The sequence below is a fragment of the Felis catus genome, chromosome F1 (genome assembly GCF_018350175.1).
Source record: "Felis catus isolate Fca126 chromosome F1, F.catus_Fca126_mat1.0, whole genome shotgun sequence".
Lineage (NCBI taxonomy): Eukaryota > Metazoa > Chordata > Mammalia > Carnivora > Felidae > Felis > Felis catus.
Window position 1 is genome coordinate 47,904,793 of NC_058384.1, and position 27,998 is coordinate 47,932,790.

The following is a 27,998-nucleotide window of genomic DNA, read 5'->3' on the forward strand; positions in this document are numbered from 1 at the left end:
TCCTGTTTGACCAAGACTTTTAGTTTTTTTTCTAGTTTATTTTTTTCAAGGGAGACAGAGCAGCATGAGTGGGTGAGGGGCAGAGAGCATGGGGACAGAGAATCCCAAGCAGGCTCTTAAGTGTCAGTGTGGAGCCTGACGAGGGGCTCAAACCTTTGAAACTGCAAGATCACAACCTGAGCCAAAACCAAGAGCAGGACTTTTAACCAACTGAGCCACCCAGGCTCCGCTCCCCCCCTCCTGCCACCCCCGTCCAAAACTTTTAGTTTTAACTGAAATGGGCTAGTTAACTGTTAACTAGCAGTTAACAGTGATTATACCTTCTCTTTTCAGAGAACATTATTATTTAAGAATTTTTTTAAGTGTTTATTTTTGAGAGAGAGAACAGAGCACGAGTGGGGGAGGGGCAGAGAGAGATGGAGACAGAATCTGAAGCAGGCTCCAGGCTCTTAGCTGTCAGCACAGAACCCGACACGGGGCTTGAACCTGTAAACCGTGAGATCATGACCTGAGCTGAAATCAGACGTTTAACTGACTGAGCCACCCAGGCACCCCCGTCTATTTAATTTTTCATGTTACGATATGAAAAATACACTGTTTGCTGTAGCCTACCAATATTAAAAACATGGGCCATTTGTTTCTCATTTTATCACTGATCAATTTATACTTGAATCAACAACATAGCTACCAGGGAAGCTGGAAAGCTGTTAAGAAAAAAAAGGGGTATTTTGTCTTAATATATCTGGATTGTTTACTAATATAAAAATTAACATTTGAACAATATTTTTAAAGTCACGTCTTCTTGATAAGGTTTAATATTTAATATTGTTAATTACTTCTTAAGTCTAGTTTTCTCATCTCTGAAGACATGTATAACTTGTGATCTTTCTTCATATAATGACAGTCATCTTGAAATAGAGAACTATAAAGTCAACAAAAATGTCCAAATTCTTCGTAGGTGTATTCTGATGTAACTTACTCTTTGCATAACCTACAGCTCAGATCTTAGCAGAAGTGTTATGAGAATTCAGAGAAAAAATAAATGTCTGCATTGGCACTAAAACAAACTTTTTGCTGGCATAATTGATTTTTGGTGTTAACATCATTTTTCCCAAAGGTAACTCTGAGTAATTTTTTCACGAAAGAAAACTATTTTAAAACTCCTTTAGAATGTGCATTTTGGTTAAATCCAGAGATCTACAAAAGAATCCTCAACCACATGTATTTTAAATATAATTATATACAATTAGAGGCATTATAAAGCCAGTGTTAATTATCAAACTTTAATTTCATCTTATTCAAGTATTATAACATTACTAAGTGCCTTAGCTTTTATAAGACATATTATATAACCTTAAAATTCTTAGTTCGTTGAAGAAATAAAGACAATTATTTGATGTGCATAGAGTTTATTTGGTGTGTCTATCAATTTCTACAATACAGTTGACTAGAAACCGTTCCCGCAGTGTGTGTCTGTACCCCATGTCTAAAATGATGTATTCAGTATGGCATTTTGCAAGGCTAGAAAAGGAGAGAAAGTCAAAATTTCACAGTATTGGTGAAAACTTTTATCATGAAATAAATTTAATTCTTTAGTATTTCATCCATTTTCTATCAGAAAAACAGCAAAATTACATTGTTAGGTATATTATTTACAGTGAAAACTTGGAAGACTCAACAAAGCATCAGTAAGTTTATCAACAGAGCTAAGAACCCTCCCACCCCCCTTTCCAGGGTCCCTTCCTTTGAAATGAAACTTGTATAAATCAAACTTTGATCCTTAAGCACCAGCTTGACAATTTAAAGTTTTCTTTCAATTTTATAAAATATTCCTGCTTTGAAAGGCAAAGTGAATGTAAAAATGTGAATGTAATTAAACAAATCACTGGCCCGGATACTCTTTATTGCAACAATTGCAATGTTTTACAACTGTATTCACTTCTTTGAATGAATTTGCTTATAGGCTTGAAACAGTATTTGCCTTTTGTTTTCAAAAATTCCCTCAAAAAATTAATCATTTTTGAAACTGTACACCTGTATTTTTCATTCATGGTGTTTAAATATGCAGCTTGGTCCTTGGAGATTATGTTACATAAAGTCCAGCTTCTTGGATAGTTTGTTATACCAAACAATAAAAAACCTTAAACTACCACAAAATATTAGAGATGTTAACAGTCATGTATGTAGAACTTATCAGTGTACCCAGATTATCCTATTAATAGGTGCTTAAACTACTAATGTACAATCAGGTTATGAAACTCAACCGTTAAATTTCCATTCATTATGCAATGAAAGCTCTAAAGACCCTCAGAGTTCCTGTACTTCAGAAACACTAACACTATTAAGGCATTACTTAATGAACAGACCCTATGGAAAGTAACTAATATGCCTGTTGGAGAGCTAGTCATATTTTAAGGCAGTCAGAAGATTCATTTTTTTCACTTTAAGGCTCTTACATACTTAAATGTTATTCTATGCAGGCATTATTCTGTGTAATTTAAATAGTAAGTGGTCATTTATGGAAATCAAAGCCTTTATATAAAGCAAATGGACAGTTTCGAACTAGATTATAACACCCTTCCCCCAACCAATTTTTTTTAAAAAGAGGATTTCAATCCCTTTGGAGAATTTCTTCATTATCAGAAGCTGGCAATAAAGTTAGAAAATGTAACTCAAATGCATTACAAAAGCTCTGTTTAGTCATACCAAGACACATTACGTATAGTCCATATTTAAAATAATAGAGCAACAGAAACATTGTTGATTACTTTTCATTGTATAATATTTTAAACTTAATTTGGCTGTATATAGATTCTAAAGTTTACATTGCAAATAAAGCCTAATAAGTATTTTAAACATAAGTTTCAATATTCATCAATTTTATGTGGTAATAATACATAAAATAGCAAGGTTTTACCTCATTTACTACCTCAACCATCCAAGTGTTCATTAAGTGAAACCAGCAGAAATGTAGTTAACTTACCATTTGTTTTGTTCAGTTTTCTTACTGAACTTCTAAAAGTACAGAAATCTAAATATATTTTAAAATTAAGTATCAATTGTGTTCATAAAGTTAATATGATACATGGTGGTGCTAAATTAAATAGAAGCAAAGGGAAAAATCTCTTTAGGCTCAGAAACAGCTTTTGTGTATTTCCATTGTATTTACAAAATTCATAATCATTGAAAATAAATGCCTTAATTGTAGTAATAGGATGTTGCAATGTAACTCCTTCAGTTTATTTTTCTACCAATTTCCAATATAATTTGACACTTTCAGGGTTTAGGAAAACGTGTCACATTATAATTTTATTCAAACAGTATGCTTAACTACATTAAATTTCTACATGAAAAAATATTACCATAGAATTTTAAATTAACTTCCTAATTTTTCAAAAGCAAATAAACTTACCAATTAAAGAAATGTTAAATGTGAATACAAGTTATTTACAAGATCTTTTATGCTACAAAAGATGTATATATAAGCTCAGTGAAGTACTTAGATGAAAGATTTGAAAGTGATCATTATATGGAAATAAGAGCATGGAGATGTGCTCAGAGTATTCAGTTAATTATTTTTCTAAGAGCAAATTAGATCTATAATTGCAAACAATGGCTGAATAATCTTACCCAAAGGCCACAAAATTTCTGCAAACATCTAACACGAAGGATATACAATGTAACTTGATTTGGGGAGAAAACATACTAATCCAATTATTGTTCCTAGAGACCTGCCCATTATTAATTTGAAAAAATATGATCTTAAATCTATATTGAGCAAATGGAGATCTGCAAAAAGATTCATCCCAAACCTAACTATGTGTGATTTTTGTGTCATTCATTTTATTACCCAGGTAAGAGCAGGATGAGAAACAGAGGACACAAATGTGAGAATAAAGTAATTTTAAAAGAAAAAATGAGGTATAAAAGTAATTTTCCAACAAATAAGATTAGGGAGCAGATAATAGGAAAATACTAAATAAAATCTGTACAGTAAATACAACTAAATTCATAGTGTTATCTTTTTTTTTCTTTCTAATTCTTCCTTGTGTATGTTTACCATGAGCTCGTATGACATTTCTCTAGAGAGGATACTGCCTTAACCAGTCACCCCAAACCTGTGGTATACAAGAACAGAAATTCATTTTTGGTAACTTACTGTAAGGGCATCACTTTTTAAGACATTTTTCTTTGTGGGTATGAGATCTTTAGGTCAAATTACGGCACTTCCAGTAAGTGATCACAATGATTTCCCTTCAATTATGGTTTAGATGTACTTTTAAAAATGTTCTGCACTGAAATGTCATATCCTCTGACTCATTCAGGAATTGTGCCTTAAATTTCCAGAACGATCTTATATTATTTCTGCAAAATCTCATAAAATGAGGGGAGAAGCCTGACGAAATTATATTCTATCATTTGTGGATTTACCTGTTAAAAGATTAATCAAATGCTTATTAATAGTTTCTTCACTTAGACTATAAGTTTGTTCTTCTAGGTCTATCCAGGCGGATCTGAGACTCGGAATATGTTCTTTTGACCAGAGAATACTGACTTCTTAGTCAACACTCACCTTCACTATAAACGTTTTTCTTTCACATTTTCCCATTCAGAACAGGAAATTTGTTAAAATGACAAATTATTGAGCCTACTGAATATTTTTCTAAACATTTGTTCAAAATATGTTAACTCCTGTGAAGAATGCTTTTAATTAAAAAAAATTCTAATTTGTATTGCAAGCCCTCCTCCTAATTTAAACTTCTATATAGATATTAAATAGTTGATTCTTCTAAGATCCAATCATCATCTAGGTTACATTTTAAAGATAACAAAATTGGTAAGTTAAATTGGTTGTCTACATTCACACAGTAAGTTAGATAAAGCAAGACGTTCTAAAGAGGTAACACTAAATTCCACTCACTGGCATCCTCCTCACTAATGTTCCCATAAAACTAAACTAAATAATATATAATAGTGTTAATGGAATTTTCAGGAGGTTTCAACTAATAAGGAATGGTAGGATTTTAAGATTAGTTTTAGTTTCACTAATTACAACTATATCCTGAAAATATTTACATATTTTCTAGGAAATAAAGTTTAGTTGTTTTTCTTAGGATTGATTTATTTTAAAAGCAACATTTCCATAAATGTTAATGTAGCAATAATCCTAAAAGTAATTCAGAAAATAAAACTTCTTTATCACTTGAGTACATTTTACTCATAATGAGGTAAAGTTTTAAATTTTTTTCTATAGGACTATGTTATATATAGCAACACAAGTTATTAATTAAGACATTAATTGTGCTTGAGAGTTACTATGAACTATAAAAGTATACATGTTCACAATTTGTGTTTCTATTACTAAACCAATCATATATATACATTATTTCCTAATACCTAAAAAGATAAAAGTCTTGAATAATTTTATGTCACCCATTTTGTAGGGAGATGAATTCTGGAATGGGAATGAAGAGCCCAGGTTGCTAGATTTAGTGCTCCAAAGCCATACTCTCTTAGACCTTGGATCCCTAGGCTACAGATAAAAATTAACTTTTAAAAATTTCTAAGGTTTCTTCCAGCTCTAAAACTTCATGATTTGAAAATAAAGTTACCTTCTATAATGGCCTCCTTTATATTTTTTTCTTCCCTAAATCTTACCCTAATCCAGTTAATTGTATGTATCTAAATATTTCAAAAAGGTGACATCTAATCTTTTCTGATGGACTGAATATTACTATTAGCTTGTGAACACCTAAAAGCACTATATGACCAGTACATAACTGAAGGAAATAAACTTTTATGCTTTATTCCAGTTAACATTTCTATTAGGAATAAAGTTAGATCATGTTGTCATTTTTAATTTAAGATCTTGGGTTTACTTTGAAACTCCAAATACTATTATATAATAGGCTCTTTAAACTTTAAATTCAATCTGAACATATATTTTAATGTATCAAATGTAGCTAACACCTTACATCCAATGCTTGGCAGAGTGACACCAGAAGCAAAGTATAGAGGTGGTGGTGGGGTGTGTGCACTACTTTGCTGACCAAAAAAAATCTCAGATAAATCATACTTGCAAACTGCTACCAGCGGAATGGCTACGTAATAGAGCCAGCATTAGTATGTCAAGTAAGTTTGAAAGGGACCATTTTCTTGTCACTTCCAGAGCCCAAATTTCTTATAAAACAGAAGATCTCTTCACAAATTCTAACACTACTAAAGTTTCCCCTTGGTGCTCCAAACAAAACCTGTAATTCCTAAGTACACAAAAGGCCATAATTTACATTTACTAGTCTGACTTTCCCATGACAGTGAGAAGAGCATTATAAATCCTCAATAAATCATTATTATGAAAAGTACATAAATATTGAAGTTTTATGTTCTCTTAAACAACCATGATATAATTATGAGCAGAGATATTGGCATTTCAATAGGTTAAACCACCCCAGAAAGAAGGGACATTTGCTTAAGAAAATAACGCACTTTAGTGTAGTGAAAAGGTTTATACACAAATAAAATAGAAAAAAATTTTCTTACAGACTAGTGATAATGTTACTCAAAAGTTGACTTTCAAACCTGAAAGACCTAGCTTGCTTTATTATTTTTTTTACACTATCAAAAAAGAATGTTTTGTCACAAATGAATGGACAAAAAGATATGTCACTGACATGTTTACAATTAGGAAATATCTAAAACCCATTTACAATTGGCTAAAAAAATAAAGGTAATTAGAATGATATTTATTTTAAAGGAAAAAGCTAATCTGGTTATAGTTGAGAGTCTAATGGTCATACTTTCAGATTTATGAGTGGGGGAGTTAAATGATTAAAACATTGTATGTCCTTTTCATTTAAGAGTGTGAGAAAAAAGTGTAATTACATGTGGATATGTTATATTTTAGCAAAAATTGTGAAGTCATGCCCCACTCACAGCAATAAAATGCACCAAAACAAACAAAACGTAAACCAGATAGACCCTCACCTGACACAAACTTTATAGTCTCTTCTCAGGGGTCTCCACCATGTTTCTTGTTAATGTTAACAATCCTACAAGTGTAAAAATATCAGATTCAAAGTATCTTTTTCATTGAGTATGAAAGCTGCTATTTATGTGATCTTAGAAAACTCCAAGGAATCTGTAAAACTCATTCATAATTTAATCAAATGTCTTTTTTTTTTTAAAACCCCTTGGTATAAAAATTTACAGATGAATTTCATATTCCATCACAGTTACATGGTCCAGTGCATTTCAGAGTATTTGGACATTACCAAAGCTGTCCTTTTCCAATGCAAACATTTAAGAAAATTTTAAGCACTTCTCAAACAAGTGACATGATGTGGAACTACTTACACTTTTGGCTCTTACTTCTTTTAAGTATAAATGTAATTATTAACCACAGCAAAACTGTTTGACTATTTTATGGTATCTATCAATAAGAAGTTCTCTGTTAGACAGAAGGAGCTACAGTGTATGCTGAAGCTATTTCCCAAGAGCTAGTTTAGTAGACAGAACTTTGGGCTCATCTTATTTTTCCTTCCTTTTTGTTTTTGTTTTTTGGTAACATACGCACATCCTATACTATCATCTTATCATCACTGGATTAAGTAAGATCAGCTGGGAAGTAGCTACATATTTTTAGCGAGATCACTGATGGCAATGGACCTCTTAGATCATGCTGGTGCTTATGGTTAAATCACATCTAATGTGAAATTTCGAATTACATCCAGAGCTCCGGTATCAAAGCCACACATATCCAACATGCCTCTATCATCTGGGTCTGCAATGGTAAAACCATTTGATGTCATTCCACAAACAATCAATTTAGCTGGAATGTCCATTTTCTGTAGGAAGATCAAAATACATATTAAAAAATTGTATGCAAGCAAAAGCAAACAACCTCCAAAGTTGAAACACTTCAAATTCTATCTAGCTTTTCATTACAAAGTCAATCTTTTTTTTTTTTCTCCAGAAAATCTGTTCATCTTTCAGTCAGACTCTGTGATTTCAGAAAAACAAAAAATAAAATTGTGTGAACAATCTGCCTGAAATTCCTGCTTCTGTTCTGTGGGCCAGAGTACATTCCTGAGCAGCCTAGAGACTTTCTACTTATGAAACCTGTCAGGATTACTTGGGGGCATCAGATATTTTTACCAACATATCAAACAGTGGGGCCAGTGTGTGTGGGTATATGTAAAGAGGTATTTCCTGATGATTAACAATGTTAGATCTATGATTTTATTATATATATAACATACACATGTCACATGTAAGACCCTGTTCTCTAATAGCTATAACTTAAGGTTAAAATAATTGATTTCTGGAGAAAACCCAACAATCACTGAGTATGCACTATGTCAGAAACTGTAATTAGCTCTTTAAGTAATTTATCTAATTGTTATAACAACTCTAAAAGGTAAGTAGTACTACTTTTTTTAAAAGTTTATTTATTTTGTGGGGGGAGGGGTAGAGACAGATGGAGAGAGAGAATCCCAAGAAGGCTTCACGCTGTCAGCACTGAGCCTGACGCGGAGCTCGAACCCACAACTATGAGATCATGACCTGAGATGTAGTCAAGAGTCAGATGCTTAACCGACTGGGCCACCCAGGCACTCTGGTGAGTAGTACTATTAACTACTAAGACCTATACTATAGTAGTAATATACTACTATGACATACATCAGTTAAATAATTTGCTTAGATCCACAATGGGTAAAAGAGACTCAAAACTCAGGCTGCCTTGACTCCAAATTCTCTTCTCTCACTTGTTCTCATACTTATTCATCAGAATCCCTAGGAGAGTTTTGTTAAAACACAGTCTGACTCTCCAGTTTCTGATTCAGCAGGTCTCCTATAGGGTCCAGGAATTTGCATTTCTAACAAGATCCCGGGCCAAGCTGCTGGTAGGAAAAACACCTTTTGAGAACCGGAGCTCTTCAGCAATTTGTTTCTTTTTCCAGTCACATTAGCCATAATTCAAGTGCTCAACAGCCACATGTGACTAGTAGCTACCACAATGGATACTGGAGATAACATTTCCATGATTTCAGAGAGCTCAGTTGGAGAGCACTGATTAGAACAAAGAAGTAGCCATAAAACTTAAAACAGAGATTATAGCTTTGCTTTAATTTTATGTCGTCCTTTAACAAAACTCACAAATGATACTTTATTTTGATTGTTACCAAAAGCAGTTTAAAGAGGATGTTTTTAGTAATGTATAGAATTGGAACTAGTTGAAATAAACCATGTATGTATAGCCAATACTTTTTATTTCAAGTGCTGCTGCATTCAGAACTGGTGTGTATTCCTGTACAAAGCTATAGACTTATCTTCGATATCAGTTTTTGGAAAAACAGTGAATATTTGAGAACTGTGTCTTATTTTGGGATGAAAGAATACTTAAAATGTTACCTTTCGATACTCCCTCAGAGCAACAGCAGGATGGACACTTCCAGCAAAGGTCTCATTATCAGTGAAGACAATGAAGACATCAGCAGCTGTGTTTGTCATTTGAGCCCAGATCATCGGAAGAGAGCAATCAGTTCCACCTGCTGGGATCTAATGCAAAACAAAAACATGGATTAGAATAAAAGTGCCCTAGTTTCCATACTGAGATGTCTGAAATAATTAAATATTTAAAAATACTATTTTTTACATTATCACTTTACCTAGAGCCAATACACAGACCTTCTCGAAGTGTGTATTTTTATTTTGTGCTCATGAGAAATTGAGATGAAACAATTTGTTCTCGTGAATTTACTAGTATCAGTCATGACACCAATATAAGATTATTATATAACACATGTTAAGTAAACTTAATCAAACTGTTCTTTACCTGATTCATAGCCATTAAAACCTGTTGTAATGTCATATCTGTAGTCACTGGACAAGGTACCATTTCATCTGAAAAAGCAACTACATAAGAATCTTTTTCTGTTCGTGTGACAACCTGAAAAATTCAAAGGTGGTAAGTTTTAGCAGATTAGGGTAAAACAAATACAGTATCTTGAATTTCTTAAAATTCATCTTTGAAAGCTTTATAAATATACCTATATTACCATATGCATACAGTATACTCAAAACTTTATTTTTAATTATATTTAGATATGAAGTATTTAACTGAAATAAAAATGTGCCAAATAAAATGAAATGACAGAAACAAATGAAAATATAATCCTTGATCATTATCTACCTTCATAGTTTTGTCCCACATTAAACATTTTTTAGGGTGGCAAAAATCCTGAAATGGCCTTAGGGGTTCTCACCATACACATTGCTGCTGCAACTGTGCTAGCGTTGAGCACACTGCCCAAAACTCTTTGGTTCATCGATGCACTGACGTCGACAGCCAGCAAGAAACGCTTTCCAGTAGGCTCCACTGTCTAAAGAAAACCAAAACAAATAATCATGAAAAACAACCATAGAAATTAAAATTAAATTTCTAAAACTCGCATTTACTTATCTTTCACTCAGACTTCTAAGATAACAGGTCTTATTTTTGATGTACCAATTGACAAGTGTTTGAAAATGTCTGGCCTTTTTTTTTTTTCTTTCTTTATTTTTGAGAGAGAGCAAGAGGGAGACAGAATCCGGAGCAGGCTGCAGGTTCTGAGCTGTCAGCACAGAGCCTATTGTGGGGCTCGAACTCACAAACTGTGAGATCATGACCTGAGCTGAGATCAAGAGTCAGATGCTTAACCGACTGAGCCACCCAGATGCCCCTAGTTGCTACTATTTTGCTGAATGGCCAGAATATTTTAAAACTAAAAATTTTAACTTATGGCTTTAATGTAGGATTTTCAGTCCTAAAAAAAAAAATCACTTCCCATAAAGATAGAAGAGATGCCCTACTGATTAACAGAATGACAGAGGACCAAGTCAAAGGACTCTACAGGAATAAAAAAATTTAAATTTGGTATTTCAAAACTTATCAAAATGATAAGATAATTGGGTATCATCCAAAGGTGAGGAGAAATTCTTAAGTTTACAATGTTAACTATATATCCACATTTACATGAACTATGGAAAAACACATGAATATCTAATCAAAAATGGTTAAACTATAAGTATCATCTTTAAAATGTGTTTTTATAAAATATATGAAGTTCGAATTGGGTCATTTGTTATGAAATGAAAAGTCAAACCATTACCTTAAATGTTTTATAAAAAGCAGTATCCAGAGCTTTCAAAATTTCTTCATCAGGGAGCCACTTCAGTTTTCCTCTGAGCCCATGACCTGTTTTATAAGTTTCTGATGCAATTAAAACATGAAATGGATGTATGCGAGCCTAGAAACAAGACAGAGACAAAAAGAAAATCAAAAATCAAATGAAAAATACTCATTATGTCTTTAGGTTTTGTTATTGTAGCTAATAAATAAGTTTCATAAAGAAAAAATGAGGACATATTAATCTTAGATTTCAAAGTCAAAGTGAAATTTGGTATGACAAGTCTCAGAACACCTAAAACTCTACTGACTACAGTTCCAAAACTTAGGTGCTGACTTTTTCAATTAGTAGTAGCTAACAAAGGCAATACTTACCTTTTTTAACAGCTTTTCATTACACAGTTTTTCACATACTAAAGATACTTCTGAATTTCCTGGTTCAAGCACTGAATTAGCAGTCATCTTTCCTAGATTCCTTAGTAATGCAGTAAGAGGCATTTCTTGTAACAAAGCCTTCCATACCTATTGCAGTAACATAGATTGAAATGTAAGGAATTGAGAGGAAATGAATCAATATGTTAACTGTATAATATTAAGAATATATTCTTTAAGGTTTTCTTATGGGGTTCAAAGTATTTCTAAAATAAAAATTTGTGTGCATTGGTCAAAGACTTATCAAATTAACTTGCTCTTCACTAGAGTAAGAAAGTGAAGTCTATTTTACGAAGGAATCACATAGAAGAATTTTATTTATTTTTAATTAACAAGGCAAATTAACCAGCCTTTCTGAAGCAGAAATAACACTTAACTGAATGCAAACTCCATCTGGACATTGTATTAAGTGTTTTAAATAAATATTAACCTCAAGATATATTTTAGATTTTTGTTAAAAAGAACCGAATGTATAGTTATCCATATAAATCACATGTCATAAATTACTTTTATACATAGCATGAATTTTAATACCTGATACGTATCAAATTACTCATGCTTAATCACATGCATACTATAAGCCACTTACCTCTTTAGACTTTAAATGATTTGTTAGAAGATGTTCCCTAACTAATCTATGCTCTTCTATTAGATGAATGACTTCCAGTTCATCTTTTGTGCGTTTCACTTTCTCTACAGCCTCCAGATACTTTAATAATTTTTCAGTCTCCACAGAAAGTGCTTTTTCTTTATACAATTCATGGACTTCTTTCCAGCCCTTTGTAATATATTTGGTTACAATAGCAAGTCCTTTAAGAAAATAAAGAAGTCAAACAGCATGAGAATATGGTATGGGATATACATAACTAGACACAGAGGAGCTTAACCTTTTAAGCTGTGAGGCTGCTTTCTGTGACATAACAAACACATTCAAGCCAATGGAGTCAAATGATTTTGCTTATCCATCATAATTGTTTTAAAAGAAGCTCTGGAGAAAAGTCTCTTATACCATTAGTCATTTTACGATAAACCTTTTTTTTTTTCTTTTTGAGACACCAGCATTAGAAACTTGGGTAGACAATACCTATCTCAGGTTCACAATCTCAGAAAATTCACAAAAGTACAGATCTGTCTCAGTTAATCTCCTTTCACTTGTCCCTTTCTGCTGCTAAATAAATAAGCATTTATAAATAGCAGAGGTAAGTGGAAGTGGACAGTTAGGTAGGTAATTTGTAATTTTTTAAAGATAAAGTATTACAGTCCAAATTAAAAAAAGGAAAACAATGTGTTCATTTCTTCTATAAATTCTTAAAAAAAATTTTTTTTAATGTTTATTTTTGAGAGAGAGTGACAGCGTGAGTTGTGGAGAGGCAGAGAGAGAGGGAGACACAGAATTGGAAGCAGGCTCCAGGCTCTGAGCTGTCAGCACAGAGCCCGACGCAGGGCTCGAACCCACGAGTTGTGAGATCGTGACCTGAGCCAATGCTTAACTGACTGAGCCACCCAGGCGCCCCATCTTCTATAATTTCTTTTTTTTTCAAATTTTATTTTGTTTCCATTTTCTGATTTTTATAATTTTTTTTTTTAACGTTTATTTATTTTTGAGACAGAGAGAGACAGAGCATGAACGGGGAAGGGGCAGAGAGAGAGGGAGACACGGAATCGGAAGCAGGCTCCAGGATCTGAGCCATCAGCCCAGAGCCCGACGCGGGGCTCGAACTCACGGACCACGAGATCGTGACCTGAGCTGAAGTCGGACGCTTAACCGACTGAGCCACCCAGGCGCCCCTATAATTTCTTTTAATAGTTGAAAGAGTTCTTGATTGCGGGGCTGAGGAAATTTGGGTTCTAGCCTACATTCTGCCAATAGATGGCTGTGTGATCATTCCAGGCCTTAGGTTTTACTTCTGTAAAATGTGGAAGGGGAGATTTGAATTATCACACTCAAAAAGGTCTATGGGGTAAATGTTGGTAAAATAAACAAATGGAACAGGTTATATAATAAAGAGTGGTTAAGACTATGGGACTAGAGGGGTGTCTGGGTGGCTCGGTCAGTTAAGCATCCAACTGCTGGTTTCCACTCAGGTCATGATCTCATGGTTTGTGAGTTCGAGTCCCACATGGACTGATAGCACGGAGCCTGCTTGGGATTCTCTCTCTCCCTCTCTCTCTACCCCTCCCCTGCTCACGCATGCTCTCGCTCTTTCTCAAAATTAATACATAAACTTAAAAAAAGAAAAAAGACTGTGGGACTAGTGAGTATGCCCTACAAATGTTTTAGTGAAGTTTTGGCTTAGTGCTGCCAAAAAGGGTGTTTTCAAAAGTATCCAGGATAGGTATTTTTATGTATCTTCTGATTTTTTAAAAGTGATATTAGCAAAGAATTCATTTTTTTTCTAAAATATTGTGCAGGCCAAGTAAAATCCATCTCTAAGGCAGATTGAGCTTATGTGTTGTCCCTAGTCTCTAATTTAAATAATGTGATCAAAAGTCAACATTAGTATGTAGAAACTTGTAAAGTACTGTGACTTGTTACCTTCCAGATTTTAGTACAAAATCTTATATTGCCTTAAATTACTAAATGTTTCATATGTAAGCATGTCTTCTATTTTGTCTTTCCAACTAAAATAAAACTTTCTTAAAGGCAGTCTTATTTTTATCATACCCAAATTCTATGGTGGCCACACAGTTAAGTACACAATAAATACCTGATTAATTAAATATTTTGACTTGTTTTATCTGTTTTAAATACACATTTCGGTCAAAATATTAAAATTTTACTTATTTGGGGGGTGACTGGGTGGCTCAGTTGGTTAAGTGTCCGACTCTTGGTTTTGGGTCGGGTCACGATCTTGTATTTCTGGAGTTCAAGCCCATCCATGTCAGGCTCTGTGCTGATAGTGTGGAGCTGGCTTGGGATTCTCTCTCACCCTCTCTCTTTGCCCCTCCCCTGCTCACTCTCTCTCAAAATGAATAAACTAAAACTTTTTTTTTTAAATAAAATATCACTTACTTGGTGGCTTAGAGTTTGATTCTAAATTCTTTTCACTCTGAGAAGCCTAGGGATCTCTTATGCCTGAACATACTGTTATGACCGCCAGATTTTAAGTATGAGTTCTGCCCTCAAAAAATTTAGAATTAAAGAATACTGTCTGTGGGAACAAGTTTAGGAAACATTTACTAATTCTTCATTTTATCGACCAAGAATTCAAAACCCAGTATAACCATTTGCACAGATTCAGAAACCAATTTTTCCAATTAGAACTAGCACTTAGGTCCACACCACCATCTGGTGTCTCAACAGACAAATAAAGCTGGATCCCTACATTCTTCTCATACTGAATCAAAAATTTAAAAGTAAAAAATTAAAGCATGAATATTTTAAGGAAAAAAACACAGGTAAATATTTTTATGACTTTATGTTGGAAAAGGCTGCTCTAAATCTAACACAAAACAAAAATCTATGAATAAAAACACGTAAGTTTCATTACATTAAAATTCCAAACTTTAGTGTGCCAGAAACTCCAATCAAAAAAATTGACAAAGAAAAAAAGGGGGAAAAGTGCATGATAACATGTTATTAATTCCTAAGTATCCCAAGTTCTTAGAACAGTGCCCATCCATAGTAGGTGCTCAATAAACATTTGTTGAATGGATAGTGACTATCAATATTAAGAACAGCAACTCAATGGATAAAAGGGCAAAGATACAATATGCTCCACAACAAATTACCAATCAGCAGCAGCACATGGAAAGATAAACTTTTGCCCACAAACACAAATTCAAGTAAGGTATAATTTTTCACCTACCCTATTGGCAAAGATTAAAAACCACTGGTAATAGTCACTGTTCAAATGTCAGGAAACTGGCCACTTCTATATACTCTTTGTGGGTTTAGTCTTTATAAAAATATTTACGTTATACCCATTTTTTCTCTGTATTTTTGTAACAGTATGAAAACCCAGAAGCTACTTAACTGTCTTCAATGAGACTAAATAAATTATAGTGTATTCATTCAATGGTACATTTGCAACTCTTTCTACTGACTTGAAGAAATACCAATCTGCTTCTAACTGAAACAAGGTCTAGGGGCACCTGGGTGGCTCAGTCGGTTAAGTGTCTGACTCTTGATTTCGGCTTAGGTCATGATCTCAGTTTGCGGGTTCAAGGCCCACACTGGGCTCTGTGCAAACAGTGCAGAGCCTGCTTGGGATTGTCTCCCTCTCTCTATGGCCCTCCCCTCCACCTCAAAATAAATAAACATTAAAAACAAAACAAACAAAAAAACCGAAAGGAGGTCTATAAAAAAATTTTAAATAAAACAATGTATTTTAGGAAAAATCTGGAGTAATATACAACGTATATAGTAATTTCTTTTGAGAGGCAGGATTCTACTTTCTGTATTATATTTTTATGTATTATCCAGCTATTTAAAACAAGCATGTAATTTCTAATAAAAAAACCAAAACATCCAGGTGTTTGTATATGTAAATATTCGCAACAATTTACTGCTTAAATTTCATTTTAAAAAGTCCACTCATAATAAAAAATGATAAATTAGGAATTCATGAGGAGCTGTCTTTTCAAGTTTCATTTCTGGTATTAAAAAAAGCAAATTTTGGACATGTTGATTTTTGTGGATGCTTATACTTTACATTCTTCTTGCCCAAAAGTTTTTATTTCCCTTCTAAGAAGGACTAAGTAATTAGTGTACATCCAACTAACTTCTCAAAAGTCTCTTCCCATAGACATAGAAAACTGCCCCAAGTTACCATGTCCCCTGGCTGACTGCTCGGAGACAATTAACATCCTGAATTGTTAAGTTCAGCACTATTTCAGGCAGCCTTTAGGTTCCATGGAACGTATGTCCTAGGAAGACAGGGAGGGAAAGAAAAATCTTAAGGGGCTGGAACAGTACAGCCTGGCTATCTGCCGTCTACTGGCTAGGAGCCGCTTTGCTTCCTACGGCTTTCATCACGTCCATGCTGCTGTCATAGTCCGTAATCACTTGGGTAAGCATGCTAGCTAGCACAGTGACACTGTGAGATCTAGAATATTAAATTAATCTGTAAATCTGTCATTTGATTCTTGATTAGTAATGTCCGGATTGCCTGTGGTAGGTGTTTAATTCCAAGGTAGCAGTAAACATTTGAATTAGTCAACCCAAGTGTTTTGAGAATGAAAGCCTGTTTCAAATAAAATATTTCTATTTATCGGTATTTGCAACTTCCCCCCCACCCAAAGGTTGTTACGCTTACCTTCATTGGAAGGTTTAAGATGTGACAATCTTAATAGATCTTTGTGAGACCAGCCATTTCTTTGTTTATACTTTGTAACTGCCAGAGCAAGGGCCATGCCCCCCTTTTCATTGTACCAGTCTGCTATAGCCTTCCGGAGGGCACGACCCCACATGCCACATTTCATGCTTTCCTTTAGATCTTTCTTAAACTGGATAAAAGTAAACAGATGTGTAGGAATGCGACAAACTTCAGAAACAGCTTTGAATGCCGCTTGTTTTGTGCTTATGTCGGAACACTGGGAACAAATCGCAAGTGCGAAGAGCATAGGCTCTTGCTTTGCCGTTCTGCCTTCTTGACTAAATGACTTTATTTCCTGTATCACTTCACATCCTCTGCCGTCTTCAATCAATCTAATTAAAGCTTCAGCATTTTCAAGGCCCAACTTTTGTTCTTTGATATAATAAGTCCCACCTTCAGAACCAAAACATAAGAACCGGTGTAGTCGATTCATATCAGTGACTTGCCATACATATCCATCTTCGGAATTGGTTATCTGCTTCTCATTCAGTGGTTGCATTTGGTTCACTGATTCCTCCATTCTTCTGTCTTTTAAGAAACCTATCAAAAAGCAAAATGTTATTATAGTTAGAAAGAAACAATAAAATTATAAGGAATACATTTATTTTTATTTATTTTTGAAAACATTTATTAATGTATATTTTTTGAAAACTGTTACAAAGTCTATTAACTTAAAAGCATTTTTTAGGCTCATTAAGTGGTAGTATGATAACCAGAAACAACAAAGAGGTTATATTTTGGAGGTATAAGTTTGTTGCGTCAGAGACTAAGCAGGCAATTTAGCATGCAGTCTGAAGGCCCAGAGAGAAAATAAAAAGGGGTAGGGAGAGCAGCTGTGGTAGCTGAGGCTAAGAAAGGTCTTACTCCCTGAATAACTGCATACACAGTTTTGGTTGCATATCCAACATCCGTTCCTTCCCTCCCCTTTCTTCCTGGCAGTAATGGCCTTTAGGGGAGGCCAGACCTTTTTCCAGACCTATGGGATGAATCTTGATTTACTCTAAGCCAGTGGTTCTCAAACTCTGTGTGCATCCAAAGTAACTGAATTGCTACTTAACATGCAGAATTGTGTGTTCCACCCACCACCCCCAAAGTTTCTTTCTAAATTTAGTTTATGTCTGGGGTGAGGCCTACACATTTGTACTGATCACAAATTCTCACTCAGGTAATGCTCGCATTTCTTTTGCCATGTGACAAGTATAGGGGATGGACATCTAACTGGCCAGCATGCAGTAAGTCTGCAGAGAATACTTCTGAGGTTTTCTTCACTCTTAAAAGTGGGCTTGGGCTCTTACTAAGAACGCTCCCTTTCTACCCTGAGACATTCATTTAAAGTGATGCTTGGAGTGTGGCAACTATCTTGAGCCACAGGGGAGCCAGTTTAGGAAGACACACTCATTTATAAGGATGGTAGCACAGAAAAAAAATTAGAAGGAATCTGGGTCCATGGTATCATCGAGCAACCTGGAAATGCCTTACTTAGAAATTCTGTATCCTTGCATCTTTACTTAGAAATTTTGTATAGCTAGGCCGTTTGTAAGTTTTCTGTTACCTGTAGTTGAGAACATACTGATTAACATCCTATTAACTGTGCTCATTTGTAATTTATGTGATCAACTACCTGTACTTTCTTCCTTCCATTATCTCTAAAGCTACTAGCTGTATGGCAACAATATCGTTTTTTATCCTCCTAATGGAACCACCACAATGTCCACTACTTTATCAGTCCACTGCTACTCTAACTATAGTACAGCTGCCTATCTAGATGCCCCAAGTCTCCTGTCTATACCACTATAGTGCACTAGGTTTCTCCCCATGACAAACAAAACAACACGACCAGAAAATAAAGCTCAACCAGCATTTATTGCATATTAGATGTAAGACATGAAAGAGAGCCCTGTTCCACTAAAAGGATTTTTTTTTAAAGCGTTTAAGAAAAAGTGTGTGTGTGTGTGTGTGTGTGTGTGTGTGTGTGTGCACATGTGCATGTGGGGGAGGGACAGAGAAAGGGGGTGGAGGAGGGAGAGACAGAATCCCAAGCAGGTTCCATGCTCAGTGCAGAGCCTGAAGAAGGGCTCAATCTCATGACCCTGAGATCAGGACCTGAGCCAATATCAAGAGTCAGATACCACAGAGCCTGCTTGGGATTCTTTGTCTCCCTTTCTTTCTGCCTGCCCCCTCGCACCACCCCCGCCACCCACTATCTCTCTCAAAATAATAAACATAAGAAAAAAAAAAAAAGAGTCAAACACCTAACTGACTAAGCCATCCAGGTGTCCCTAAAAAGATTTTTTTTAAATGTTTTTCCCTGCCCTCAAAAAAACCCCACATTCTAGTCAGTGAGGTAGAAATATACATATAATACAAAGCAAACTGTAATTAAGTGCTCTAATAGAAGTGTACTGAGAGTCAGCAGAGAATAAAATAATGTTGTCTCAATAATACAGGAAGACTTGTGCAGAATAGGCAAACTGAAAACCTGGTATATAAAGTTTGGGGGAATGTATTCCAGAAAGGAATTTCTGAAATCTTGCTGTCTTTAGATTTTAGAAAAAGAACTAAGTATATTGACACAGCTGTAACGTAACGTTAACTGATAAGGTAGTAGTAGCTTAAAGGGCAACACAAGATAAAGGAAATTCTGTATTTCTTGTACATCATCATAAAGATGATACAAGCTTAAGCACGTTTACATATTGTAGGGAAGGCTTAAGATGGAATCCTCGTGAATATTAACAATTAAGAGGTAGTGAGAAAAGGGCCCTTTAAAGGAGAAAGAGAAGGTGGGGTACACAGACTTAAAGTGAACCAGGGGCAGTGGTATCACGGACCACAGGGAAGAGAATTTCAAGGAGTCCATAGCTGTAATGTCAAATGCTCAGAGATGAAGTAAAGTCTGGAAAATGACTACTGGATTCAGCAAACAGGAGTGAATGAAGAAGGGCAACTGTTGTAGAATCCTGCAAGAAGGAGCCTGAACAAAGTGAGATTAGGAGGGGCGCAAGGGTCGCTCAGTAGGTTAAGCATCGGAGTCTTGCTTTTGGCTCAGGTCATGATCTCACAGCTGTGAGATCAAGCCCAGCAATGAGCCCAATGTTGGGCTCTGCGCTGGGTAGGGAGCCTGCTCAAGATTCTCTCTCTCTATCCCTCCCCCCACTCACACGCCCTCTCTAAAAATAAGTGAGATTAGGAGTATGCAATGAGGGAGGCTTCACAAGTGGACTACTCTTTTACAGAAGCATAAAGGGAAGGTAAGAGAGATGAGAAGACATTGAGGTGAAGTGGAATGATTCAATTTGGAGTGGAAGACAGTAAAGGATGTAACCAAGGGGATGAGATCACTAAAAGAAGTCAAACAGAATAAGCTTTAGAGCATACAGGTTGAGACTGGCCTACTGACAGCAAGAGAGACATTTCTTTCATTAAGGGTGTAGACAGATTTGAGAAAAGAGAGGAATAAGGAGGTTGAGGGAAGTCTGGCAGCTAAGGGAGCCATGAGGTTGGGTCTCAGAGAGGGAAACACATCATGATATGGGGATAAATGCATGGGAGAATGGAGAGCCTCACATTTTGAAGGTGACTGGGGGCAGGGGACAGTAATTTGAATTGTGTTGGAAATAATCAGTGTCATTATGAGGCTTAGGCCTCAGATGGTGTCACCGTGTAATGATCATATTATATTAGTCATTAGGGACTGATTTACTGAGTGCAGCATAGGCTGAAACTGCTGCTGCAGTAATGATGCTTCTGCTATTTATTCTTACCCCCTCTTTAACATGGCTGTTTAGCTGCCTTTTAATCCAAAAAACTTTTGAGAAGGATAAGAGGCTTCTCAAAGACTGACACCTTAACTGCTAATTCCGGTAGAAAATTTTCTATTATTTTGAACTTTGCACTGCATTTGATATTGCTAGCCCCATCTTTAGCTTTTACAAAAATACCCTTGGGTAGTACTTTCACCTGGCTATTGCTGCTTATTAGTTGAATAATATAGAAATGATATTCAATATCAAATTATGCTAATACAACAGCTTTCCTGAACCAAAGCCCAAGAAGTGTGATTTAAAGGTCCCAGTTCAAATCTCAAAGTTCTTTCCCTTATTATTTTTTTGTCAGCATGTCTGGCTGGTATCTTTAGTTCCACTAAGAGCAGGGACCGGGTCTTAGTTGTGTATCCCTTCTCTGAACCTAGGATATCACTCTTAAATAATTAGTAATATATATTTAAGAATAACAAAGCAATATTAAAGTAATTTTCTGAACCATCTAAGAATTATGTGTGATTGCCTTTTCTTTCCTCTAACATTTTTAAAAATAAGTCTCAACATGTGCAATTAAAAATATAATTCAAGCCTTTAAGATAAATTCTGTAATTAGAAAAAAAGTACTATATGCAGTAAATGGATATACAATAAAAAATAATACATGAGAAGTTATGAAGAGGAAGTAATGCATACTAAGTAAAACTGTCTTTTGAGAATAGTATTTCTTTGAAAGTTTTTCTAATGCATTTAGTATCAGGTATAAGTATCTTGTTGAGCATGCAGCAAAATGAACTTTTAAATCTAGGGAAGATGCCTAAGAAAAATCCCTAAATGTAATCCTTGTAATCTCTACCATAAGAAATGTAGTTACTTATTCATAGCTCTGTCAATGGAATCTTATCCTTGCATATATTAATGACAACCATGAAGACATACCCTTTCAACATTTTTACAGGAAAAAATGCCCAGCTTTTCACATGGTTCTATGACTATTCTTTCCAGGATGAAACATAAAACAGTAGGACAGATTGCATGAATGGCCCCTCTCTACTTGCTTGTGTAAATTTATCAGACTCAAAAATTTAAAGTTAAATATGAAAAGCAGAATGGCACTACTTCTAAGCTACTCTCCTGGTACCTGACTGCTGATATATAAATTAACTTTAAAATTGTCTAGGTGGTAAGACAGGGGTATAATAGTTCTTGGCAGAGCTTCAAAAATGCTAGGAATTTCCAGATTGATAAGTCTTTTTGTTATGCTAATGTGGTGATTCATTCTGGGCTTCAGGATGGGGGCTGGTCACCAAAAAGACTAATCATTTGATTAGAGGGTTGGAATTTTGGGCCAGATCAAACTCCCAGGAGGGCTGTAGGGCCCAAAATTGGGCTCAACCACACAGTCAACCAATCATAACCAATCATGCCTAGTAATAAAATCCCATATACAAACTGTGAATATCAAAGTTCACTGGTGCTTCCTAACTGGTAAACAAACTGATGTGCTGGGAGTGTGACCAGCCAGGATTCCACACAGAGGGTATCCCTCTCCTGCCTCCAGAGTTTGGCTTATAGGTGTCTTCCATTTGGCCGGTCCTCAGGCATATCATTTAACTGTAATCATTAGGATAGCGTTTTTAGAGAGTTATGCGAGTCATTCTAGTGAATTATTGACCCTGAGGGGGTTGTGCGAAGCCCTGAATTTATAGTTGGTTGCGTAGACTAGAGACCCTACTTATAACAGGTGTCTCAAGAAAGGGTAGTCTTGTTGGGGATCTTGCCCTTTAACTTGTGGTGATGTAGGAAACAAAGGCAGAAGAATAAAAGATTAAATTTCCTTATAACTTACAGGCCATTGACAAGTCCTCAAGACAGGCAGATTGACATTCCTCTGGGAGCTCAGCTGCCTCGATGTTGACTTTGCTAAGGGCAAAAGGCAATCTTATTAGCCTGACCCCCCAGAATCGTATGTCTACTTAACATATAAAAACTCCTTTGGAAACTTCCTTTACGTCTACTACCCGCCCCCCCCCCCCCAAGATATATCTTGGCAATCATACTCCAAGCTTATGGTCCCCTGATAGATACCTGAAGGGTCTCATTACTGAGTTTTTACTAAACAGTAATAAATGACCTTTTCCTAACAGCAGCTAGCCTCTCAAGGTCCTGGAAACCTTGTTTCCAAAATACCTTCGAGACTAGACTCCTCCTCCCCTGAAGATATATAATCAGTCACCCATCGCAACCCCAGTGCAGCTCTTTCTGCCCATGGGTCCAGTCCCCGCGTTTTAATAAAACCACCTTTTTGCAGTGAAAACATCTCAATAATTCTTTCTTGGTTGTTGGCTCCGAACCCCAACACTTCAAACCGCATCAGTGGGATCTTAAGCTAACTCTGGAACTGAACTGAACTGAACTGCGGAACACTGAGTTGTGTCAGAGAACTGGGTCAAAACAGACACCAAAGGCACAGGGACAGTAGGAAAAAAAAGATAAACTGCACTTCACCAATATTTAAAATCTGTGTTTCCTCAAGAAAGTGAAAAGAGATCCCAGAGAATGGGAGAAAATACACGCAAATCATACCATAAGGAACTTGTATCTAGAATATATATATAAAAAACTCATAACTCAATAATAAGATAATAACCCAATTAAAAAACAGGCAAAGCATCTGAGCAGACACTTCTTCAAAGATGTACAAATGGCCAATAAATATATAAAAAGATGCTGAATATCATTACTCATCAGGAAAATGCACAACAAAACTGAAATGAGATCCCACTTCACGTTCACTAGGATGGCTACAATCAAAATGACAATAATAAGAAGTGTTGGTGAGGAGCTGGAGAAATTAAGACCCACATACACTGTAAAACGAAGGATCATATGGTAACTCTATATTTAACCTTTTGAAGAATTGCCAAAGTGGTGAGGGGTTTCTTTACGGGGTGATGAAGATGTTCTGAAATTAGACAATGGTGAACGCTCACACTGAGATACAGAAACTAAAGCGACTCCATGAACTGTGTTTTTGCTCCTTTTCCTGCTTCTACACTTGCTAGGACCTGCACCCTACCTTACACATGCTTTACACTTCTAGTACAAAAAATGTATTCCCTTTCTGTAAGGGTCAAGGAGCTAATGATTTCTTTGGAGTCTTCCAGCACAGATCGGAGTGAAAGAGCAAGGTTGCAGACACTGACTCCAGGCACACTGCCGCCAGATCCCTGGCTCCAGGGCACAAGTGACTCATGGAGGACACCTGAGCACTCCTCGTTCTGACCAGTTTCTGGATGCCTGAGAAGACATATGGACCAGACCACAATCCTTAATAAAAGCACCAGAGCCCAAACAAAACTGAGACTACTCTACTCTCCTTTCTGAGTCTCTCAAATACTCTGTATCTGTCACCTCTCTGTATCTTCAATAAACTCTGCTCTCACTTGATGTCTATCCTTCCTAAGGCCAAGGATCCTCTTGGCTGGTCCTGCAGGACTCCTTCTGGGTCCATGGACCCAGTCTGCCTATGTCAACACAAGTCTGTGAATATACTAAAATTCACTGTATTGCATACTTAAAATAGTGAATTTCATGACACATCAATTCTATCTCCAAAATCTGTCATTAAACGAAAACTAAAAATTGACTATATTTGGGAAGTTATTTAAATAGACATTCAAATGATATTTAACTATCTATTTAACTATTTATCTAACTATTTATCTACTTAACTATTTATTTATAGGTATTTCCTATATTTGTCTTTAGAAAGCAATTTGAGATACACACAGATATATACAGTATCTTAATTTCTCCTCTCCCCAACTCCAATCATCTCCCCCCTCGGAGCTTAAGCTCCACTGTCAGTGATTTAGAAGGCAGTTGGGCAGTGAGTGAGGTCAGAGCCTGGTCATCAATTAATCCACTCCTGAATAATCAAGTGTTGTAAATCCAGATTAACAATTAAAAAAAAAAAAAAAGACAGTTAATTCTTTGGGTTGGCCTGTCCTATCCAGAGCTCTTAAAGCACACCATTCTAAAGACTCTAATATAGCTGAAGTTATTTTAAACTTCTGTAAATTAAAATTTGGGGAAGAATTAAACAGGTCACAGTATTTTTAAAGGCATAGCCACAATTTGGAAGTTGGTTGTGGACATTTTATACATTGCCCACTTCTTTCTTTCTTAATATTGTCTGCCAAATCAGTGAATGCCAGTAATTAATATACAAAATGTATATTGTATATTACAATATACATATTGCCTTGGGCACTGTTGTATGTATGTAACAGCAGTTCTTTCTGCTTTGTATTCATTAGAACAACGTTTACTGTTATCTTTTAACAGTACTAATAATACAGTGTTTTTGAGGATTCCTGTTTTTCTTGAATGTACACATCTGAATATCTTTGCAAACTCTCTTGACTGTTTATTACTTGAAAATGTTTCATCCCGTGAGGTCGAACAAGTTTTGCAGCTTAACCGTTTTTAAATGAGGTCAAAGCTGATGTACACCTATGAGAGAGTGCCAGACAACTTAAAAGAAACAATACTGCAAAAACTGGGGCCACAAAGTCAAACAACTATCACTCAGACTGCTGGTGTACCTGAGTTGATCATGTCATGTGGGATGCAATAAAAAGTGGTGAGGACCTGTTGCAAATATGACAGCATGCCATCCCGAAGGCGTGCATCTTCAGCCAAGTGGTCGCCATGTAGTATGCACTTTGTATTACCAAATCTTCTCATTTTCCTCAAAGACCCAGAAATCTGGATTTTTTATGCAAATTTAGGATTAAATGTGAAAATAAGTGAAAAAAAATTTAAACTCCCTTTCTGGTTACTTCTAGGCTGTGTAAAGGGCTAATTTTTCAGTTAGGGGGGTCTTTCTACCACAGCCACCAAGTTCATAAATAAATGTTAGTTATGATGTATTTATTCAGCACAGAAAACACTTTCAAGTTCATGGCAATATCATAGATTAAAAAATAACACATTATCACAAACAGCTATGGACTCAAATGACACTCATTCTAGGTATGATTCATGAAGGAAATACAGCTAGACTCCTATGCCTCACAAACTTTTTCCTGTCTCCTAGGGACAAACTTCAAAAGTTTCAAATGAAAACAAACAAACAAACATTTTATACAAATTTTGATTTCTACTCCACAATATAGCCAGGCCTTTTTTTTTTTTTTTAAAGTAATCTCTATGCCCAACTTGGGGCTCTAATTTGCAACCAGGAGATCAAGAGTCTGATGCTCTACCGACTGAGCCACCCAGGCGCCCCATAACCATGCTTGCTTCAATATAAAAGCTGTTCTGTTGTTTCCCTCAGTAATATTTGTCATGTTAATTTTGTGGCTTCACCTAGTCCATAAAACAGGGCTCGCTAACTCCGATGCACAGGACACCTGTTTGTGAAGCAAGGAATCAGTTTTGTCTACTAAAATATTTTTTTCTGGAAGCCAAAGGCCCTTCTTGGAACTCAGAGCTTTAAGGAGTGATGCATAAATACACATACTCTTAAAGATTTATAATCTTAACAGAGGTCTGCTGAACGAGGGCATTTTCACGGTTTAGCGAAAATAGGCATTTTTGGTTTAACTCCTTTAATCTTAGAAACATTACAAATGGTCGATTAATACATTACGCTTTTTTCAACCTAATTTTCTTTTAGGCATCGCATCCCCTTACACTTGTCTATCGTCCCCACGGATTACAGAACAGATCTCACTCTTCTCGTCATTCCATCGAGGATAAATTCGCCTTCTGTCTTTGCACCAAAATCCCTCTTCCAAACCCCAGAGCCGGGGCAACGCCTCCCGGCGCAGAAGCCGCGGGAGGAGGGGGAGGAAGAGGAGGAGTAAAGCGGGACCTCCGGACGCTGGCCTGTGGGAAGCTATGGAAGCACAAGCCGGAGCGGTCCGGGATTCGGGAAGGGCCCACCCTCGGGAGCGTCTCAGCCTGGCCAAGCGAGGTTGTGCCCACAGCGATGCTGGTTTCGTTACCCAGCAAGGGCAGGACGCGGAGGCAGGGCGGTGGAGAACGATGGTTTGGCGAAGTGTTTGTTCCGGCCTCGGTCGCAGGGATGCGGGATGAGGGACATGGAGGATGAGCTAAACCTTGCGCGTCCCCGGGGCCGCTCAGACCGCACAAAGGGCCCCAGTCGGCCTCCCGCAGTTTCCTCACCTGTGCTTGCCGGCCGACCCTCCGAACCCGCAGCGCCACTGGGAGAAGCCCTGCGAGGCGCGGGAAAACGACTAGAAGCTGCTGCAGCCCTTAGGGCGGTAACTGCTCCAACTCCACCAACGCCGGGGCCTGCAGGTTCGGCTCCCGGGAACGAGCCCCGCCCCTCTACTTTTGCCCCGCCCTCGCTCCAGACTGGCGAGGATCCCGGATGTTACCTCCTCTGGCGTACTGAGTCCCCGCCCTTTCTTCTTAGGCCCCGGCCCCTTCCGAATCTGCTACGGGTCCTGCACGGCCTAGGAAGAGTTTCACTGTCTCTTGGGTGGCTAGAGCGTCCTCCCGCGCTTAGTCGCGCTGCAGGTGACGGCGCCCGGAGGCTGTCGGGAAGTAGGCGGGGTGACGTGGGGTTGACGAGCTCAGCGGCGGGTTTGCCGAGATCAGTGCCCGGCGGCAGCTGGTGCGGGGGGCGGCCAGAGCCTTAGGTGGAGCGGGGCGGTGTGTGGCCGGGGCCATGACGGGCAATGCCGGGGAGTGGTGCCTCATGGAAAGCGACCCCGGGGTCTTCACCGAGCTCATTAAAGGATTCGGTGAGAGCCAAGGGGACCGTCCTGGGCCGGGGGTCACGGGAGGAGGCCCAGGCTGGGCATAGAGTGGTTCTCCGCGGTCACCGCCGCCTCGCGTCTGAAGGGAAGCGACTCTGGAAACCTGGATCGCGGAGGGCTCTCGTCCCGGTCTCAGTCCTGGGCAGTCGCGTTTCCGCAGTGATTCCACATCACGAGGGCAGGGATCGTATCTGCCTTGTGCACTGTCGTATCCTCAGGACTCGGCAGTTACTTGCTTAATTGACTGGAGCGCTTCCCCCCGCCCCCGCCCTTCCGTGTGTATCTTTCCCTTTCTACCATCGCTCTTCTGCGGAGCGCTCCCTATACCCGGCAGGTGTGCCCAGGTGCACGTCTCGGGCCATCAGTTCTGCAAGAAAACCTAGGGTGTGCCTCCTCCACGGTAGGGTATATGGCCCAAGCCGCGCAGGAACCCGAGATTCTAGTTACTCAAAGCCGAACACCTTGAGTGTGTGATTAGTTCTGCGGACGTTCCCACAGGCTCACTGCGTGGGACTGACGAGCC

The 27,998-nt window shown here is 37.2% G+C and overlaps 2 protein-coding genes and 1 long non-coding RNA gene across 11 annotated transcripts in view; 2 read left to right on the top strand and 1 right to left on the bottom strand.

Annotated features, from left to right (window-relative positions):
• Positions 1–1,392: 1,392 nt before the first annotated feature.
• On the bottom strand, positions 1,393–27,016 carry RO60 (Ro60, Y RNA binding protein). Of its 6 annotated transcripts, XM_045049227.1 has the most exons (12): positions 26,877–27,016; positions 22,528–22,601; positions 16,858–17,457; positions 12,189–12,409; positions 11,543–11,689; positions 11,151–11,288; positions 10,266–10,382; positions 9,836–9,949; positions 9,412–9,558; positions 7,766–7,844; positions 6,985–7,049; positions 1,393–1,521 (listed from the first exon to the last, which is right to left on the bottom strand). In XM_045049227.1, the coding sequence occupies exons 2-11, from the start codon at positions 22,532–22,534 to the stop codon at positions 6,997–6,999; spliced, it is 1,623 nt and encodes a 540-aa protein (XP_044905162.1). In that variant the 5' UTR covers positions 22,535–22,601; positions 26,877–27,016; the 3' UTR covers positions 1,393–1,521; positions 6,985–6,996. The 6 variants fall into 6 exon arrangements, 5 of the variants coding, with proteins under 5 accessions (XP_044905162.1, XP_044905161.1, XP_006943000.2 ...); XM_045049226.1 differs by having other exon boundaries at positions 1,393–7,049; XR_006592049.1 differs by having other exon boundaries at positions 6,985–7,844.
• On the top strand, positions 8,554–9,609 carry LOC109495732. Its single transcript, XR_002151382.2, has 2 exons — positions 8,554–8,617; positions 9,430–9,609. It is a non-coding gene; the product is annotated as an uncharacterized LOC109495732 (long non-coding RNA).
• Positions 26,561–27,998, top strand: part of UCHL5 (ubiquitin C-terminal hydrolase L5) — a 42,049-nt gene continuing 40,611 nt past the window's right edge. Inside the window, exon 1 of one of the 4 annotated variants that reach the window (XM_045049230.1) lies at positions 26,561–27,011. In XM_045049230.1, coding sequence (XP_044905165.1) covers positions 26,783–27,011 — 229 coding nt within the window. In that variant the 5' untranslated portion in view covers positions 26,561–26,782. Of the gene's footprint in view, positions 27,012–27,263; positions 27,461–27,998 lie in introns of those variants that run through there. The other 3 variants (XM_045049229.1, XM_011291086.4, XM_011291085.4) reach the window with 3 other exon arrangements.

What these genes read in the sequence shown, in the direction of transcription:
- RO60 (XM_006942938.4), bottom strand. An exon ending in CTTTTTATAAAACATTTAAG is followed by an intron (nt 10,383 to 11,150) that starts GTAATGGTTTGA and finishes GGTTTTCTTTAG; the next exon opens with ACAGTGGAGCCTACTGGAAA. An exon ending in TTTTAATGGCTATGAATCAG is followed by an intron (nt 9,559 to 9,835) that starts GTAAAGAACAGT and finishes GTTTTGCATTAG; the next exon opens with ATCCCAGCAGGTGGAACTGA.